Source organism: Globicephala melas, chromosome 19 (genome assembly GCF_963455315.2).
Source record: "Globicephala melas chromosome 19, mGloMel1.2, whole genome shotgun sequence".
NCBI lineage: Eukaryota > Metazoa > Chordata > Mammalia > Artiodactyla > Delphinidae > Globicephala > Globicephala melas.
In genome coordinates, this window is record NC_083332.1 from 10788881 (window position 1) to 10808253 (window position 19373).

At 48.4% G+C, this 19373-nt stretch overlaps 2 protein-coding genes across 2 annotated transcripts in view; one reads left to right on the forward strand and one right to left on the reverse strand.

Annotated features, from left to right (window-relative positions):
• The window catches only part of SMG9 (SMG9 nonsense mediated mRNA decay factor), a 33117-nt gene extending 25171 nt beyond the window's left edge, over positions 1-7946 (forward strand). Inside the window, exons 15-16 of the mRNA XM_030874028.2 lie at positions 1656-2613; positions 7750-7946. The gene's annotated coding sequence lies outside the window, so the exon portion shown is untranslated. The remainder of the gene's footprint in view (positions 1-1655; positions 2614-7749) is intronic.
• Positions 1588-2987, reverse strand: LOC115862349 (interferon-inducible GTPase 5-like). Its single transcript, XM_030874032.2, is given in 4 exon segments — positions 1588-1897; positions 1899-2163; positions 2165-2795; positions 2798-2987. Coding segments are annotated over 4 exon segments (1362 nt in total). The 3' UTR covers positions 1588-1621.
• Positions 7947-19373: the final 11427 nt, after the last annotated feature.

The following is a 19373-nucleotide window of genomic DNA, read 5'->3' on the forward strand; positions in this document are numbered from 1 at the left end:
TGTGTTTTTGAGAATGGATTTGGAAGGGACCTTCTTTCTTGTGCCTCTAAGGGAACCTACCATGGTCCCTCGCACCTCCTTTGGTGCCAAAAGGTCCACATGAACCCCAAGTAGTCCTTGCAGAGCCAATGGGAGGCCTTCTGGGAAGAGGGGAATCTTTTGCAAAGCACAGAGCTCTTCAGCAAAGAAAACTGGCACCGCCATTAACCCTCCAGGTAAAAGTGGACCCTGTTAGTCTGTTTCCCAGAGTCAGGGGTAGTTTGAGGCCCCCAGATGGGGCTAGAACCATCACCAGGTCCTGGAACACCCTCAGGGAGTATTAGTGAGGCCAGCTTCACAGCACCAGAGATGCCTTCTGAATTCCTGGAAACTCGCCCTTCTCTGCACCTAAATCCCACCTTTCCCTGACCCTCATCCAAGCCCACAGATGCTCTTGGGGCAACCCCTGTCCTGTCCAAGCCCCCCAGTCTGGTGGTCCGTTTTTAAACATGCATGACCCTTGACTCGGCATGTGAGTTTTGGCTTGAGCAGATAAGGGTGTCAGATTTCCGTCTGCATCCAGCCAAAAAGCCAAGCACAGAGCCAGAGGATGTGCCAAGCAGTTGGGTTCCCAGGGTCTCCTGCGCCAGGCTAATACCGTCACTCAGTGCGTTACACACCCTCTGTCGTTCAAAGCCTCGCGCAGAAATCCCAACAGGCACCCTCCCTGTCAGACCCGTGGCCTTTCAGCATCATCCCCAACATCTGCGCCCAGCCACGCAGCCACGCACACACAGACCCGGAACCCCAGTCTCAGCCAACTATTTACCATCTTAGACCACAGCATCCAAATCACAGAGACATACCAAGATTCCTCCCAATCACAGATACACCAGCAAGCTCACCGCCACACACATCCACACGCGGACCCACTCACCATATTTCTGAAACGAGACTCATTCTAGGTGGCCGGTTGCGCCCCTGCCTCTTCCCTCTTTGCATGCTTACAGAATTGCCCACCTGCCCTCTCACCACCTCCGCTCTCATTCTGTTCCCCCAGGTTCCCCACGGTTCCCCGTGGCCACCTGGCCTCCCCTCTCCCTGCCACCCCCCCCCCACCGTCACTCACAGGCAGCAGGGCTGGCCCAGGATGTCCCATCTCCCCCTCCTCTGTTTAACCCAGTTGCTAGGCACCATCGTGCCGATCCCGGGCACGCGTTGGCCACCCCTCTCCCACCAGAGCAGGCCTTTGGGACTCGGGGGTTCTCAGAAAGGGACATGAGATTGCAGGCCCCAGTGCCCACTCAGCCACCCATCCAAGGTGACAGTGGGCTCCTGTCCTGGATCCAGGCCGGGCTGTCCTGTCGCCCTCAAATCCCTCATGGTCACTTGGGGACCAGGGAGAGAGAGACTATTAAAGAGCCCTGACCCCCCGCCCCCCGTCCATACCTTGAACCTCTCCCTCCCAAGGTCAGTTCCTATCCCAGGTTCGGGACCTGGACTTGGGCCCACCTGCCACCCTCAGCCCTCCACACCCTGCCCCTCAGCAACTGCAGCTCTCATTTTCAGCCTTTTTTGTCTGGCTGGTAGGTTTCGATAAGGCTTGGTTTGTGGGTGAGGCAGGGGGTTGGGGGCCGCACTTTCATTTGTCTTCCGACAAATCTCGCTTCTTCCAGCTGTGGAGAATGTACTTGAGGAGGAGGCCGAGCTTCTGGCAGGTCGAGAGCGGGTCTTCCTCGCCGCTCCCCTCCCCGGATCCCCACTTTTCCATGCCGTTGTCACCAGCCGCCTGCAGGCTGACCTCAGGCTGGGACCCCTCCTCCTCCAAGGCCTTGATGCGGACCTGCTGGGCATCCTCGGCCATCTCGTTGAGGCAGCCCCGGAGCATGGTGTAGACGGTGCTGAAGCTGATGCCCCCCGGCCACCAGCGTTCCGAGCTGGGGGATGCCCTTCTCAAAGGCCCCGGCCTCCCTCATGGCACCGTCGGACGACTGGGAGTAGAGCCGCAGGACAGTCTCGGGCGAGACCTCGTTGGCCAGCGGGGAGAGGATGTCCGAGCGCAGATCGCCTGCCTGTTTGCCCACCTGCTCGGCCAGCTTGGCTAGCGAGTCATCGTCCAGGCCGAAGCTGCGGTGGTAGCCGCGCAGTGAGCGGACGAGCAGTGCATCGTCGTAGCGGCCGCCGGCCGGGCCCGCGCAGAGCCTGGATGACGCCCAACACCAGGGCCGTCTTGAGCACCTGCTTCTGCAGCATGTCCGTCTTCTTCCGCAGGGCCTCCAGCAAGATGTCGGGCAGCGACAGCAGGCCGGCCTGGCGACGGGGCGCGGGCAGATCGTGCTCCCAGGCGGACACGAGCAGCGGGAAGTCGTGGTGCGCGGGCGAGAGGTTGGACACGAGGAAGACGCGCAGGTCGTTCACGCCGGCCCCATGCAGCCGCTCGGCGCAGTGCTCGCGGACCTCCTGCAGGGCCGCCGCCTCGCTGACGCCCGAGGGTCGCTGGGTGCGCGTGCGCACGAAGTAGAACTGTTTGCCCTGGCGCAGGATCTCGGAGGCCAGGCGGGTCTCCACGGCGCCGCAGCGGCGGGGCGAGACCAGCAGGAAGAAATCATAGCGGCCGAAGTCCACCTGCTTCAGGTACTTGTCGGCCGGGCAGCCTGGAGAGCCGGCCCCCGGCAGGTCCCACAGGGTCACGTCTGGAAACTGCGGGTGCGGGTAGGGCGAGGGCTGCATTGTGGTCTCTATGACGCCAGTGAGGGCCGCGCCGGGGTCCTCGGCACCCAGGCCACGGAGGGCATTAATGAGGGACGACTTGCCTCCCCGGACTCGCCTGTGACGCCCACCTCCAGCCGGGTGCTCTCGAAAGAGGCCAGCAACTCCCGGAGGCAGGAGGCGGCCTGAGGGATGTCGCCCGACTCGAAGGCGGTGCGCAGGGCCTCCAACTCTTCCTTGGCCATGAGGATGGTGTTCTCCTCCTCCCCGGGCACCGCTGGCAACTTCGCAGTAGCCATGGTGACCGGTGGTTCAGAGGGCGTGGGGGCTGGGGGAGAGTCTCGGACGGACGCGTGATCCTCAGCGTCTGCGGGGGAGCGGGGAGAAGGGAGCCATTCACGCCTCCCGGGCCTTGGCGTGGGGCAGGGAGAGAGACACACCGAGGATATAAGGGGAGTCCCTCTGGAGCCCCGCCACCCTCTCCTTCTCAAAAACCCGGGGTACGTTTTGGACACGAGGTAGGGGGCTTTGGAGTTTGGTAGGCCCAGGTTCCCATCCCATCTCTGCCATTAACTTGCTGTGTGGCCTGGGGCAAAACGAGGCACCTCTCTGAGCCTGTTTGTTTCACCGCTTAATGGGCGTAATGACTGACCTGCCTACTGAGGGGCTGAAGAGTCTTGGGGATAACCTAGGAACTCGGACCGTTTCATGGGCAGCTTGAGACCCATGCAGTCACACGGGGCTCCACGCTTAAAAGGCCCAGCTCTTTGCTTAATACTCTGATGTCACTGATGAAAATTGTAACTCTTTGAAGCAGGGGCCCTGCATTTGCATTTTGCACTGAGCCCCGAAATTTACTTAGCCAGACCTGCAACGGAAGGGGCTTCAGCCCAGCTCCTGCCGACCAGGCAAAGAGAGCAGCTGCTCTCCTGCTGCTTCTACTGTGATCGGAAGCAGTGTGAAGTGATGGCCACGGGGACCCAGACCCTGGAGCCACACTGCCTGGGATCCAATCCGGGGCCAACCACATACTGACTGAGAGATTTGGGGGCAAGTTCCTTAGCTCTGCCTCACATTCCTCATCTTACACATGAGGATCATAACGATCATAGCAGCAAACCACCTCCTAGGGCTGTTGAAAATGAAATGAGTTCGTACATATAAAGCACTTAAAACAGTGCCCGGGGAATTCCCTAGGGGTCCAGGGGTTAGGACTACGAGCGTCCACTGCAGGGGGCCAGGGTTCGATCCTTGGTCGGGGAACTGAGATTCCAAAAGCCTTGAGGTATGGCCAAAAAATAAAATAAAATAATAATAAAATAAAATAGTGCCCGACCCAGAGCAGGTGGTCTGCGTTATCCGCATCACCGTCATTGTTCTGATCATTATTAATATTCTGAGCTGTGTGACGTCCCTGCCCTCTCTGAGCCTCACCTGCAGCATCTGCACCATGGAAGATAACCTTGCCCACCTCACAGGGCTGCTGTGACCATCGTAAGCCTCATCATCTGTCTTTCTGTAGGCCATCTTTGAAGACATTCTCGGGTGCAGCCGGGCACGGGAGGTGGTGCCCCCCCACACCGGGCGTCTCATTAAACACCCAGCCCTGTTTGGCAGGCCTTCCTAGGCCAAGCCCCCTCCCACCTCGCAGAGCCTGTCATGATGGTCTCTCCTGTGACCCCATCCTCCTCACCCTGGAGTTTCCCTGGCCTCCCTCTTCCCAGTCACACGCTCTTCTTGTCCATCGCCTCTAAAATACACTTCCTCATTGACTAAGACTCTTCAGAGAACCCTGGGAGAGACGCTCAGGTCAGGGACCACTGTCTCCATCGGACGGAGACGGACTGAGGCTCAGACTAGACAAGGGATGTCCCCACTCAGAGGCACAGCTGGGACTCAAACCCAGGTCGCTCTGAAGAGCTGCTCTCCCTTCAACCACACGTCTTTGCCTCCCCCTTCTCTCCTCGGCTGCCCCTGTCCCCAGCCGCACCCAGCCTCCTACAGAAGACCGTCCTTATTCCATTGTTCCCTCCAGGTCCGATCACCCAGCCCAGGTGGGGGCATTTCCCCCAGGCTATACCCAGTCCCTCCTGTGCCCTGTCCCCTTAACCCATCCCAGGGCATGGCCTGGGTAGAGGAGAGGGGGATCCTGGGACAGGTCCCAATGCAAGGGGCGGACAGGCCAGTGGCCCCTGGGGTGGGCTTAGGGTTGAGGGAGCTGGGACTGGGATTGGACAGGGCCCAGCTGGAGAGCCCTGCCCTCGGGGAACTCACCTGCCCTGCAGGCTCTCTCTCCCCTCTCACTCTCCCCGCTGCTGGGGCCTCCCCCGGCCCCCCGTTAGCACAAGGTCAGGACCCACCCATTATAATAGCAAACCGCAGCTTATTGGTCAGCCAGCCCTGATACAATAATGTGAGGGTGATGTCAGAGGACCCCCCAGCTGCTCACGGGACCGCCACTCCACCACACAAACACAGAGACCAAGAGATGAAAATATTCTCAGAAATTCCCAGACAGCAAAAACACAGACTAAGTTTCCTCCCCAGAATCCACAGCACGCAACCCTGGCCCGAAAGGGGAAGGAAAGACACAGACCCTCAAATACAGAGTCATTACAGAAAAGCCAAACGCAGGCAAATGTGCAGATATAACAGCCACGCAAGCAACACACATTCAGGCACACACAGACTTGCAGACCGGAAGAGACACAATTACACACGCAGACAACGTATACAGATGGCATCCCCTGAAACCCACCACATCCATTCATTCTGCTCCAGCTCCTAATCCATGTGGCCGGCCGTGATCCGGGGCCCCGGAAGTACATCAGGCTAGGCTCGGCCCTTGGAGGCTCCAGGTTGGAGGAAAGGGGGATGGCAGCAGCCCAGGGTGACTGTGGGCCAAGACAGCTGCCAGGCACCTGCACAAATGCAGCTAATGCAGGCTGGCACGCTGCCAGGGGCGCTTCTCCCAGCTCCTGAGAGCACCAGCCAGAGAGAGGCTGAACCCATGCCTGTCTGCCAAGTCTCCTCTTCTCTCTTCATCCATCAAACATTCAGCACCTCTCCAGGCCTCATCCTGGGCTAGGTGCTGGGAACGCAGCCATGACCAAGACAGCCCCGGCCTCTGTCCCCACAGGACTCACAGTCCAGTGGCAGAGTCAGATCCATCCTCACACAGTGATGGCCCAGACGGGGCCAGACTGGGATGGGGGACCCCAGAGGACTGTGGGAGTACCAAGGGGCCACCTGACCCAGCTCAGGATTCAAGGAGGGCTTCCTGGAGGAACAGTCATCTGAGCTGAGATCTGAAGGAAGAGAAGGAGTGAGCCAGATCGCCTGCTAGGGAGTTGCGTCCAGGCTAAGGAACCAACCTATGCAAAGACGCTAAGCTGAGAGGAAGCTCTCATTTGCCCAGTAATTCACTCAGTTATTTGGCCATTCCACAAACATTTGTTTAGACCTGACCAGTCCCTGTGCTGGTCCAGAGATGTGACTCACACTCACCCCTGCTCCTACACACCTCCCGGGCTGGTGGGTGCGCTGAGTCGCTCACACGCTAAGGCTGAGTGTTCGCTTACTGGCATTTATGATGCGCCAGGTGTGTGAAGCCTGTCAGATGGAGTAACTCACTTAACCTGGTCTAGAATTCTGTTCTCCCACCTGAAAAAGAAAGAATATATATATATATGTATAACTGAGCCACTTTGCTGTACAGCAGAAATTAATGCAACATTGTAAATCAACTATACTTCAATTAAAAATATTTTTAAAAACGAACAAAAATGAACAAAAAAAACCTTTACTGCTAAAACTGCTAACCATCAAAAACAACAAAAAAAGAAAAGGCAGCTCCATGATGACACCCAGGCAGGGCCAGCTGCATCACAATGGCCGCCTGTCTGTAAAGCACCATTGACTGGGTGGGACTCTTCCTGATTTCAGAATTGCTAAAATGCAGGGGGGATGAAAGGGGTGCATCTGAGAATCGATGAAGGTGTTTCCTGAGTGCTCATGCTGCGTCTGCCAGTCCGGGAACACCGCAATGACGCAGACGGTATTTCCCGCAGGGAGGAAGTTTGTGCAGTATACGTTTACTATGGGCCAAGGCCCATTGGTCGATGTTCGGGACCCAGCAGTGGCCAAGGCAGCCCCAGCCCTGTCCCCACAGGACTCAGAGTCCCGTGGGGAACACAGACCCAGCCCCTGGCCGTGACAACCCACAGCGGGTGAGGTGGGGATGGAATGGCCCACAGGGCTGCGAGAGCCAGGGGATGCTTGACCCAGCAGTGTTGAGGTGCCAGGTCAGCGAAGGGTTTTTGGAGAAAGTTACTCAGCACACGTTTTCTGAACACCTGCTGTGTGCCAGGCCCTGTGCTGGTCAAGGCTGGAGATACAGCCAGGACTAAGACGGTCCCTGGTCCTTCCTTCCTGAAGCTCCCGGTCCTCTGCCGCCTCTTCCTCCTCCCATTCCTCCTTCCCGCTTCTCATCTTCCTTTCCTCTTTGTCCTTTCTCTGTGTGTCTCTGAAAAATCCTAAAGCACCGCCTTAGAAATATCTACACATTATGACCTTCACCTTCCTGCCATTTGCCATCACCCGGGGGAAACCTGAAGCTTGTCCCCAGGGATTCATTCATTCATTCATTCATTCAAATACGTATTGGCTGCCTTCTGGATCTGGACACAGTTCTGGGCACTGACACACTGGTGAACAAGACACAGATGGCCTTTGCCCTCATGGACCTTATATTTTTGGAAAGATATAGGTGATAAACAAAAATAAGGTAGTGTCCGATAGTGATAAGAAAAAAGAACAAGATAGCAAGGGTACAGGATGGGGCGGAGGGTTGGTGGATCACCTGTAACTATGGCTGCCAACAGTTTCTCCCATCTCCTTAGACACATGCCACCCTTCCCATCAAGAGGGGGAGTCTCTGTCCTTTCCAGGATCTGAGCTGGCCTTATGACTTGCTTTGATCAACAGAATGTAGCAGAAATGACATTCTGGGATTTCTAGGCCCAGGCTTTAAGAGGGAACCTTCTGCTTTCTCCTTCTCAGAGCCCTGAGCTACCATATAGAGGTCCTGCTACCCTGCTGTAGAGACCCCATGGAGAAACAGAGACCATGTGGAGATGGGCCTGAAGCCATCCAGGATGTTCCAGCCCCAGCTGAGCTCCAGCTGAACGCACAGGAGTGACCCACAGGAGTGACCCTAGCCGATACCATGTGGAAGTAAAAGAACCATCCAACTGAGCCCAGCCAACCCTCAGACTTGTGAGAAATATTAAATCATTGTTTTACGCCACTTAATAGCCTAATGATTTGGGAGAGGGAGTGTGCTAGTTTTGATAGAGTGGTCTGGGAAGTCCCGTCTAAAAAGGTAACATTCTTCTATCTTAATAAAGTAAGGAAACAAGCCTTGTGGACATTAGGAGGAAGAGCATTCCAGGCAGAGGGCATGGACGTGCAAAGGTCCTGAGGCAGAAGTGAGCCTGGTGTGTCTGGCGAGAATCATGGTGGCTGGTGTGGCTGGAGCAGAGTGACAAGGGAGGGAGTTCTAGGACATGAGGTCTGAGAGGTGGTCAGGGCCCAGGTCTCATGCTAGGCGGTGAGGATTCATATACCTTTTACCTGTGGGGGAATCCAAGGCTTTTGGGGGGATGTCACGAGGGGGCCAGAAATGAGGTGGGGGATCCTTCTGCACTCAGTGACGCAGTTTGGTCAGAACTAGTCAGGACTAGGGTCAATAAGCTGGCATTGGGTGCAAAATTTAAGGGGGTGCCAAAAAACTCAGTTATCAAGATAAATGATCTTTTTACTGCAATATTTTTTTAAATTTATTAATTTTTCATAAATTTATTTATTTATTTTTGGTTGCGTTGGGTCTTCATTGCTGTGCACAGGCTTTCTCTCATTGCAGCAAGCAGGGGCTACTCTTTGTTGCGGTGCACGGGCTTCTCATCGCGGTGGTTTCTCTTGTTGCGGAGCACGGGCTCTAGGCGCGCGGGCTTCAGTAGTTGTGGCCCGTGGGCTCAGTAGTTGTGGCTTGCGAGCTCTAGAGTGCAGGCTCAGTAGTTGTGGTGCACGGGCTTAGTTGCTCCGTGGCATATGGGATCTTCCCAAACCAGGGCTCGAACCCATGTCCCCTGCATTGGCAGGCAGATTCTTAACCGTTGTGCCGCCAGGGAATCCCTCTTCACAGCTTCTTGACTCCAATTTTGAGTTAGGTTTCCTTAACACATTTTCACATTTCCTCCTTTTGATCAAGATCTTTCTCTGAAAGCACAGCTGATCAAAAGTTGGGTCATCTGTTCCTTATTAGAATAATTTTTGTCCTTTGGTACCAGGAAGGACCTTTCCTGGGTGTCATGTCCAACATCAGAGGGAAAGTGCATAGTGATCAGAAACGATTTGAGGCCACATTTGAGTAACAAGGAAGATAGAAGGGGTGACTCTCAGGCATTCTCACTCTACAAGATCATACCTACGCTTATAAGCATTAAAATTCACTGCAAAGCACTGAGCCAACATTATTCTATCTGGTGCATTGTTTCTGCAGAGGTTTGACAGGCAACAGATGTAAAGTTTTAAAATAATTATGCAAAGCAGAATTTAAAGTAGTATGACAAATCCAGTTTGTATAATCATCCTGAACCGTGAACCCAGACCTGAGGGTAGTCAACTGAACAAGTTAAAGGACCGTGGACATTCACATGAAATTTGTTGTAACCAATGCACTTGTTTCCTGATCTTGTGTGATTGAGTTTCTACTTCTCCAGAGACATTTATCCATGTGAAAAAGGTACTTGCTATTGCACAGATGCCTCTTTCTTCAGCAGGTAGGTAACCAAGGGCTATGTGATTGTCCAAAACTATTTTAGTTAACAAGTCAAGTAATGGTTGTTGGGCTGCTATTGCTTTGGCTGTGGAATCGGCCAGTTTTCCTAATGTTAGGGAGAGATTGCTGATCATATGTTTATTGACACTAAGTCCAACTCAAGGGGGAAAGGCTCTCCCTAGGGAGGCAACCCCAGAGGCGTGTATGTCTCCAAGTTGTTCATGCCCAAATCTGTGGCTCAGGACTGGAAAGGTGACAGCCACGGAGGCCAGTAAAATCTTAATGGTCTCTAGACCAAACGGAGTTTTATTCTTGTTATTCTTTCCTTATGTCCATTTCTTTACACAGAGCCTGGACAAAAATTGACCCATGTTTGGGTTTAACAAGAGAAAGGGAAATGGACCAGGGGGGTCTCTAGAATCACGGACAGATCAGAGTTTTTGATGACAAATCCAGCGGTCCGAAAAGTTATCCCCCTTAACAATGGCCTGAGACAAATGGAGAATGGCATTATCTTTCCAGACCAATGCCAGAGTAAAGGAAAGAAAGGGAAGAAGAATGGAAGTGTTTTATATTTAGCTAAAGTAAGAAGTCTTTATCCAGCATCAAGGGAGGAGGCAGTCTACCTCAATGTCAGCTATATCTCTTCCTAGTCAAGTTGATTTGGAGGTCTCTGGCATTTGTACAGGACTGGATGCCAGGCAGAGCCTTTTTCAGCTGTGAGATGTATATCCAAGTTTCAAGTCCCTGAAGTTTGGCTGCCATCCAGGTAATGAGGAAGATATGGTTAGTCTCTTCCTAGGAGACCCAAGGGCAGTCTTTGTTCCTACTGACTGAAACATTAGTGTGGAGATTCATAGCCAGATATTTGAGGATACTAGAAGACTTCAGGATCCAGTCCGGTTTACAGGTATATAACAAAATCTCAGAGACTATTAACAGGATTGAAATATAGACAGATGTCTCTCTCTACAACTGCCGCCATTTAAATCAAAGATACACAGTAAAACTAACTTTATTTGCATTCAATTTGCCCTGATTATAAATGCAGCAAGAACAGTGATTGACCATATAATCTCTTTTTAAGACTGCTTTGTTGGAACTTTTTATAAGGAATCTCAGATTAAATGCTAGAAACCCCTCGAGTCCAGGAAGTCAAGACAAACTTAAGGCAGTTCCTTAAAGCTGTTTGGTCATATTTGACTCCATGCATATCTCTCTTGAATATAATATTCCAGTCAACACCTTGGTAATACAGCCAGTGTTTCTAATTGTCCTGTTACAAGGAGAACAGATTTTTATTGAACTTATGTAAATAAGTAACTATATTGCCATGAAAATGATATGCAAGAATTTCCAAATTTTGGAGGGATCAGGTAGGAAGAGAAAGTAAATGTTTCATTTTTGTTTACAAAGGTATACTTTGCCAAATTGGTATAAGTCATAGATAACTTAAGACAAAAGGTTTCAGACTTACCTGGTGGTTCAGTGGCTAAGACTCTGTGCTCCCAATGCAGGGGGCCCGGGTTCGATCCCTGGTTAGGGAATAAGGTCCCACACGCTGCAAATAAGAGTTCGCATGGCAACTAAAAGATCCCACGTGCCGCAACTAAGACCCGGCGCACTCCCCTGGTGGCGCAGTTGTTAAGAATCAGCCTCCTAATGCAGGGGATATCGGTTCGATCCCTGGTCCGGGTGTATCCCACATGCCACGGAGCAACTAAGCCCGTGCGCCACAACTACTGAGCCTGCTCTCTAGAGCCCGCGAGCCACAACTACTGAGCCTGTGTGCCACAACTATTGAAGCCCACGTGCTTAGAGCCCATGCTCTGCAACAAGAGAAGCCACCGCAGTGAGAAGCCCACACGCCACAACGAAGAGTAGACCCTGCTCTCCATAACTAGAGAAAAGCCCATGCGCAGCAATGAAGACCCAACACAGCCAAAATATACAATTAAAAAAAAAAAAAGACCCAGAGCAGTCAAATAAATAAATAAAAATAAATATTTTTTAAAAGACAAAAGGTTTCCTTAAATATGAAAAAAACAGGGACTTCCCTGGTGATCCAGTGATTAAGACTGTGCTCCCAGTGCGAGGGCCTGGGTTTCATCCCTGGTCAGGGAACTAGATCCCACATGCCACAGCTAAGACCTGACGCAGCCAAATTAATTAATTAATTAATTAACAAAAACACACAAAATCTTTCCTTTCTAGGCATATTGCTTAAAAAGTAAGGAAAAACCTTTTACAAGCTCCTCTCAGAAGCAGACCAATAGTAGAAGCAAACTTTGTCATTTTAGCAGGTGGAAGAAAGTTAAGTTCCAGTTTTATTCATAAGTACACTATTGATATTAAAGCTTATTTTTTAAAAAAACCTTTATAGCAAATTTTTTCAATCTTATCCAGCTTGATCATACCATAAAATTCCATTCCCAAGAGTCCTTTTCCACGAATCTTCTACAAATATCTATGTTCATTTTAGTTTCTTTCCCTTTCCAAAATAACCAGCTTTACTTTAGGGCAAAATCACTTTCATCTTCCTCAACAAAAATGCATCTCCATACCTCACACCCTTTCTAAAACAATAACAACAATTAAAAAAAAAAACCCATATCCTAGTTTTCTTGCATACTGAGTTATTTCTCTTATTATTTCCAGTAGCTTTAATTGCATATATTAATTAGAATTCTTAACCCTTAGAAACCTTAATTTTTAGTGAAAATAAAAGAGTAAACAATTCTGAACTGTTTCTTCTAATTAGCATTCTGTGGCTTGGCAAATTTACGAATACTTTTTATAATTTCTAGAAACAAACTTTCTCATAGAAAATTTTCTCAGTGTGGCATAAAACATGTTTACTAATAAACCCAAATGTCTAAAGGAAGCCCAAAATGGATAAACCTATGTTCCATATTTAATGTTTCACAGACTTCCCTGGTGGTACAGTGGTAAAGAATCGCCTTATAATGCAGGGGACGTGGGTTCAATCCCTGGTCAGGGAACTAGGATCCCACATGCTGCGGGGCAACTAAGCCCGTACGCCACAACTACTGAGCTCACGCGCCTCAACTAGAGAGACAGTGTGCAGCAAACTACAGAGCCCATGCACTCTGGAGCCTGCGCGCCACAACTAGAGAGAAGCCTGCACACTGCACAACTAAGCCTGCACAACTAAGACCTGACGGAGCCCAAAATAAATTAAATAAATAATAAATAAATCTTTTAAAAAATATTTAATGTTTCAGTGTCTTATCTATTTGGAGATGATTTGGATATTCAGTGAATTCAACTTAACTCACTATTTAACTGAACTTAGCAAAACTAAGGTTTCAGGTTCCAAAAGATTTGGGGAAACTATTTTTTAAATTCACCTAAACACTTTTTATCCTACTTACATCTACTTAATTTACTCATTTTTAACAACAATGTTTAGATTACTTATGAAAATTTCATCATACCAAGTTACTTTTCTTGCTGACAAATTTTGTAATATGAACTTATTTGACTAATAAGCCCAGGTTGAATAAAAGTTGTATGTTTGCATTACATTCCATGTTTATAACTCTAAGACATGTCCATTTTAATCAAATTATTTTAACCGAACAATATTTTCCCATATCACATGAACCTGAAAAGCATTTTGGTGGAGTTCTACTATATTTCTTGAAAGTTTATGAATACTTAATTTATACAAGCTCTTTATTTTCTTTAAGCCAATTAAATCGAACTACACATTAATTTTATTTATTTATTTATTTTTATTTTTGGCTGCGTTGGGTCTTTGTTGCTGCATGTGGGCTTTCTCTAGTTGTGGCGAGAGGGGGGCTACTCTTCGTCGCGGTGCGCAGACTTCTCATTGTGGTGGCTTCTCTTGTTGCGGAGCATGGGCTCTAGGAGCTCGGGCTTCAGTAGTTGTGGCACGCGGGCTCAGTAGTTGTAGCTCATGGGCTCTAGAGTGCAGGCTCGAGAGCTGTGGTGCACAGGCTTAGTTGCTGTGCTGCATGTGGGATCTTTCTGGACCAGGGATCGAACCTGTGTCCCCTGCATTGGCAGGTGGATTCTTAATCACTGTGCCACCATGGAAGTCCCTACACATTAGTTTTTGTGATACCGTCCAAAGGTAGAAAATCCCACACATCTACAACACACTTATTGACACACATAAGCACAGAGACAGATGCAAACAGAGACCTTATAGTTTCATTTTAAAATTTACGCCATGAATCAGGTACAATCATACCAAGCACACTAGTTATAAAAGGACAGTTGGAACAAGTTAAGTTTATCTTCTCAGATGGCTAAAGCTCTCCTCCACCACCCAGGTATATTTTAGCTTAAAGGAAAGGGTCTAAAAGAAAATTCCTATCCGGATCTGTATATTAGCTTCCAGATTGGCCAAATTTCTGATCATGACGTTACTAAATCCTTTCAAATATCTTGTCAGGTTTCAGCTGGAACAAACAGTAAATATTTCTGGCAGTATTAAATAACACCATCCAAGAGGTGTCCTCAAAGAAGGTGCAAAGGTTATTACCTTCCCGAGATCCAGAGTCACTCCTACAGATAGCCAAAAGGAGGAACCAACAGCTGCTTGTCCCGGGCAGGTAGAAAGCCAAGTCAAGGTCTTCAGATGCAAAACACGACAAGCAAGAAGGCAGTAGCTATCTCTAGGAGAGAAAGGATCGATAATGAATGAGTCTGGACCTGGAAAGAAGAGGCAACGTGAAATTTTATTTTGCTATCCAACTGGCCACTACAGATAGAGATTTGGGAGAGCTGATCTTAGTAAGAATTTTCACCTTTTGTTGGCTTCTGCCAGATTTTTTAAGGATTGCATCTACAGGTTCTAAGTGGGGTTTCAAGTGGATAGTGTAGCTCCAATATTTACCAGAATTTGGCAAGGTTTTCTTATTAATTTTTAATTTAGTTTTCCCTTAGCAGTTTAAGGGAATAACGTAGCAGTTTACCAGGAAATCCCTCGGAGTCTCGTCAACTTTAGGAGAACCTATAGGTCAAGAGAGGAAGTGACAGCCGGAGGTTCAGAGAAAAGGGGAAGTTCAGGGAGAGGATTAGAATGGGGAAGTGGAGGGTACAAAGGAGATGGGGCAGGTACAGTAGCCAAAGGGGAAGTTAGTGCAGTGGGGTAAAGGGGGTGAAGAGGCCTCTGATGCCTTTTTATTTTCTTTCAATTGTTTATTTACCTCAATTTAGAATAGTATTTTGTAAAGAGATAGGCGTCCCATTCCATTTGTTTTATTTTAGATCCACAGTCTTCAAATTTAGTTTTGAGAAAAACAAGTTTGGGGAGATCAAAAAATGCCCCGTAATGATCATTGAAGTTCTAAATTATCTTTGGTTAGGTTAATCCACGTAGTTAAAAATGCGCATGACGAGGGACCATAGTTTTTAAATATAAAGCTGGCCAGGATCCCAGAAGGAGGACCCTCCTGAGATAATTTAGAGGATTGGGATCCCATACTTCAAAATCAGAGGTTCAGAAAACAAATAAATACTCACCAAAAAGACGATGCCTTCAAGAAAAAGAATCCCGAATAAAGTTAGAGAGCTCAATCAAAAGGAGGGAGCGCGAATCCAAGAGAAGACTTACCAAACCAAAAGGAAGGAGATGGTTCACAGAAGCAGAGAGCACAAGGGGCTTAAATGGGTAACGCACATGGTTCTGGGGGTTGCTAGTTCCTCAGGAGTTTGTTTCCTTCGGATCCCACTTATGACACGGATACCGAGCAGGGCGCTGTGGGGTTCCTGGGCACAAAGCCTTTCTGAGTCCCCCATTTCTTTGATTACAGAAGATAGCCTTCATTCAGCCTCCGTGACCTTCCCGGAGTTCCAACGGGCAGATTCAAGCAGCTGTTCATTAGGGAAGGGAGGGAATGCGAGAAAAGGGAGAAACAGTGGAGAGAAACAATAGTGCAGCCTTGGGGCAAGGTCCTGCTTCCCCATCAACAGATACACACAACATCTTAGAGCTGTTTTGCAGATACTGAAACCCTCTCCAGGTGGGAGAAGTTAACAATTAATGATGGTATGCCACAAGCACGTAGACACCAGACCATTTGGAACCTGAAGGTTGATGATGCCGACTCCTACTTACTCTCCAAGGGGGGACCCATAGTTTTTCAAGGCAGGAGCCTGCTGTGTCCCACTTTGCCTGGCAAAGTAATAAAGCTATTCTTTTCTACTTCACCCAAAACTCCGTCTCGGAGATACGATTTGGCGCCACGTACAGAGAAGCTGAGCTTTCGGCATCAACACCATGAAATATCAACCTTAATCAGAAAAAAGAGCAATTTTATTTAAGCAGAAATTGAGGTTATTCAGGAATAGCTGAGGAAGTGCAATTCAGAACAAGCAAACCATGGAGAACCATATGTAAATCCAGAAAACGAAGGAGGAAAGTATTCTTTTACAGAAGAAAAGAGGAAGTTGGGGAGGGGTTGTTTTGAGCAAAAGTTCAGTGAAGGAAAATGAGAGTTTGAAGTGGTGGTGGCTCCTCATTGACTGCAGACAAGGGCAGCTCGCTGTTGTCAGGCACCTGCAGCTTGCTGTTGCCAACGAAGAGAGGAAATCTTCCTTCTTCCTGTTGGACTATACAAGCTGCAACACGTGACGTGCACGAGAGCCCTCCCTTTGTGGCTTCCCAGCTCCAGTTTTGAGTTAGGTCTCCCTAACACATTTTCACAAAGGTATTTTCTCCACTTTTGTCTATGTTGACATTTCCTTAGTGTTTAAGGTAGAAAAAACTTTATCTTCTGGAGTCAGACAGATGTGGGTTCGAATCCCATTGCTGACACTTATTAGCAGTCCTTTATCCCACCTGAGTCTCAGTTATGTCTTCTTCACAATGCAGATAAATAATAGTACAGTTATCATGATGATTAGCAACCACAGGAGATGACTACTTCCATCTGTTGAAAACTTAGACCGTGCCAGTCCTTAAGCTTTACATGCCTTACAATAATGGGAGGTCAAACTCTAAATATCTCCCAATTACAAATGGGGACACAGAGCCTAGAGAGGTTATGAGACTTGTCCAAAGCCACACAACAGATAATCTGTGAATCTGCACTACAAACCCAGGTCAGGACCCCAGGTCTCCCAGGTCCAGAGATCTTAACCACTACCCTACCCAAGGCAACAACGTGAGATATTTGGTTCTACCCCCAACTCTGCCTTTAATTACCTTGTGACCTTTGTACTAGTCAGGATAGGCCAGGTGAAGCTACAGTAACAAACAGCCCCACAACGCTTTGGTGGCTTACAACAACAAGAGTTTATTTCTCACTCACATCACATGTTCATGGTGGTCAGCCTGATGGACTCTGCCTTGGGGTCATCCAGGTAGAGAGAGCAGGGATACGGCAAACCACTCTTAAGGCTCTTAAAACTTCTGTCCAGAATTGACTCCTGTTGCTTCTGCCCACATTTCAGAGGCTCTGCAAGGACATCCCCATTCTTTCAAACTAGGCCTGATGACACTTCAACCCACATGAATCAGTAATCATAGATGAGTCCAGCTACTTGATGGCTGACCTTGAGATGGAGACTCAAGGACTCATCTCTCATTTGCAAAATGAGGGTCTGTAATGCCTAACTCACAGGGCATTAAATAAGATTAATTATGTTTAACACCCACACAGTGCTAATCAGAAATATTACCTCCTTCCCTCTTTCCTTTAAGTAATGTTAGGGACTAAATGTTTGTGTCCCCTCAGAATTAATATATTGAAGCTCTAACCCTCCAATATGATGATATTTGGAAGCAAGTCCTCTGGGAGATAATTAGGTTTAGTGAGGCCATGAGGGTGGGACTCCCATGATGGGATTAGTGTCCTTATAAGAAGAGGAAGAGAGACCAGAGCTTGCTCTCTCTGCCATGTGAGGACACAATGAGAAAACAGCTGCCTTTAAGCCAGGAAGAGGGTCCTCACGGGAACCCAATCATGTTGGCACTCTGATCTCAGACTCCCAACTTCCAGAACTGTGAGAAAATAAATTTCTGTTGGCTAAGCCAGCCAGTCTATGGTTTTTTGTTTTGGGTTCTTTTTCTTTTTTCTTTTTTCTTTTTTTTTTGGCTGCGCTTTGTGGCTTATGGGATCTTAGTTCCCTGACCAGGGATTGAACGCAGGCCCTCAGCAGTGAGAGTGCAGAGTCCTAACCACTGGATCACCAAGGAATTCTCCAGTCTATGGTATTTTGCTATGGCCGCCTGAGCCAACTAAGACAAGTAGCCTAACAACTGCCATCTAATGAATGCTTATTAACTACTAAGTAGTTAATACTAAGTAGTTAATACTAAGTAGTTAAGTACTAAGTAGTTAATACTAAGTAGTTAAGTACTAAGTAGTTAGTACTAAGTAGTACTAAGTAGTTAATACTAAGTAGTACTAAGTAGTTAGTACTAAGTAGTTAATACTAAGTAGTTAAGTACTAAGTAGTTAATACTAAGTAGTTAATACTAAGTAGTTAAGTACTAAGTAGTTAAGCACTAAGTAGTTAGTACTAAGTAGTTAGTACTAAGTAGTTAATACTAAGTAGTTAGTACTAAGTAGTTAATACTAAGTAGTTAAGTACTAAGTAGTTAGTACTAAGTAGTTAATACTAAGTAGTTAGTACTAAGTAGTTAATACTAAGTAGTTAAGTACTAAGTAGTTAATACTAAGTAGTTACTTATTAACTACTAAGCACTCTATATTCATTCGCCTTTTCAGGAACAGTTACTACTCCCATTTTACAGCTGAAGGAACTGAGCAGGAAGGGACCTGTTTAATGTCATTGTTATTTACCTGTGGTCCCTCAGTTCCATATCTACCCTTCTCTGCCCTGTAATGCTGGGGCTGGGGGATTTTGAAAACTACATTTCCCAGGATCCCTTGCCACCTGACTCCTGCGAAGAGGAAGCACTCCAGGTCAGAGGGTAAAAAGAGCCTCCTCCGCCCCTGCTTGTAGCATTATCTATGGAACTGTGCCTGTGTGTGGTGCCTCCTCTGTGGCCCCAGCCCTTGCCACACAGCCCCCCACCCATGGTTCCAGCACAAGTTGCCCTGTAGTACAGTAGCAAGGGGCTCTTAGGTGTGCTAACACCACCTCCTCCCTTTGGTTTGCCTGGCGTTAGCAGTGGGACCTGCTACCTGCAGTTGCTAATCAGTGGAATACTCCCTATGGCAGATTGTATTTTTCCAAAAGTATTTCTGATCCTACATGCTCTTTTAGAGCCTTGTCACTCCTCACTCCCCATCAAGAGTGGAGTCCAGCTCCCCTTTCCTTGAGCCTGGATGAAGAGAATATGGCAGAAGTGATCCTGCCTGTCTTCATAGGCTAGGTCTCTCTCTCTCTCTCTCTCTCTCTCTCTCTCTCTTTCTCTCGACGCTCACCCCAGGGACTGACTCTTGATTAGGCAAAGTCATTCAGAATAATCTATCACCATGCCAGGGGTTGGCAAATGGGACGTAAGAGATGTCTGCTAGGTGATGGGGTTTCTGACAAGACAAAGATGGGAAGCCACCTCTTCCAGCTTTGGATATGGTTGTAAGAGGGCTTGATGCTGGAGCTCTGGCCGTCATCGTGCAAACACCAACATGCTGAGGACGGCAGGACAGCAAAGTATGTTCTCAATGACTCCTTGGAACGGCTGAATTAATGACCCATGGGTATGTCCATCTCCATTCTTTCTGTTATGCTGTATAATATTAGGTATTCCTTACTGCTCCTACCCCAAAGCCTTTGTGTTTGCCATTCCCTCCACCTGGAATGCCCCCCACTCACTCCTCAGACATCTGCACTGCCCTCTCCCTCAGCCCCTTCAGGTCATTACTCAGATGTCACT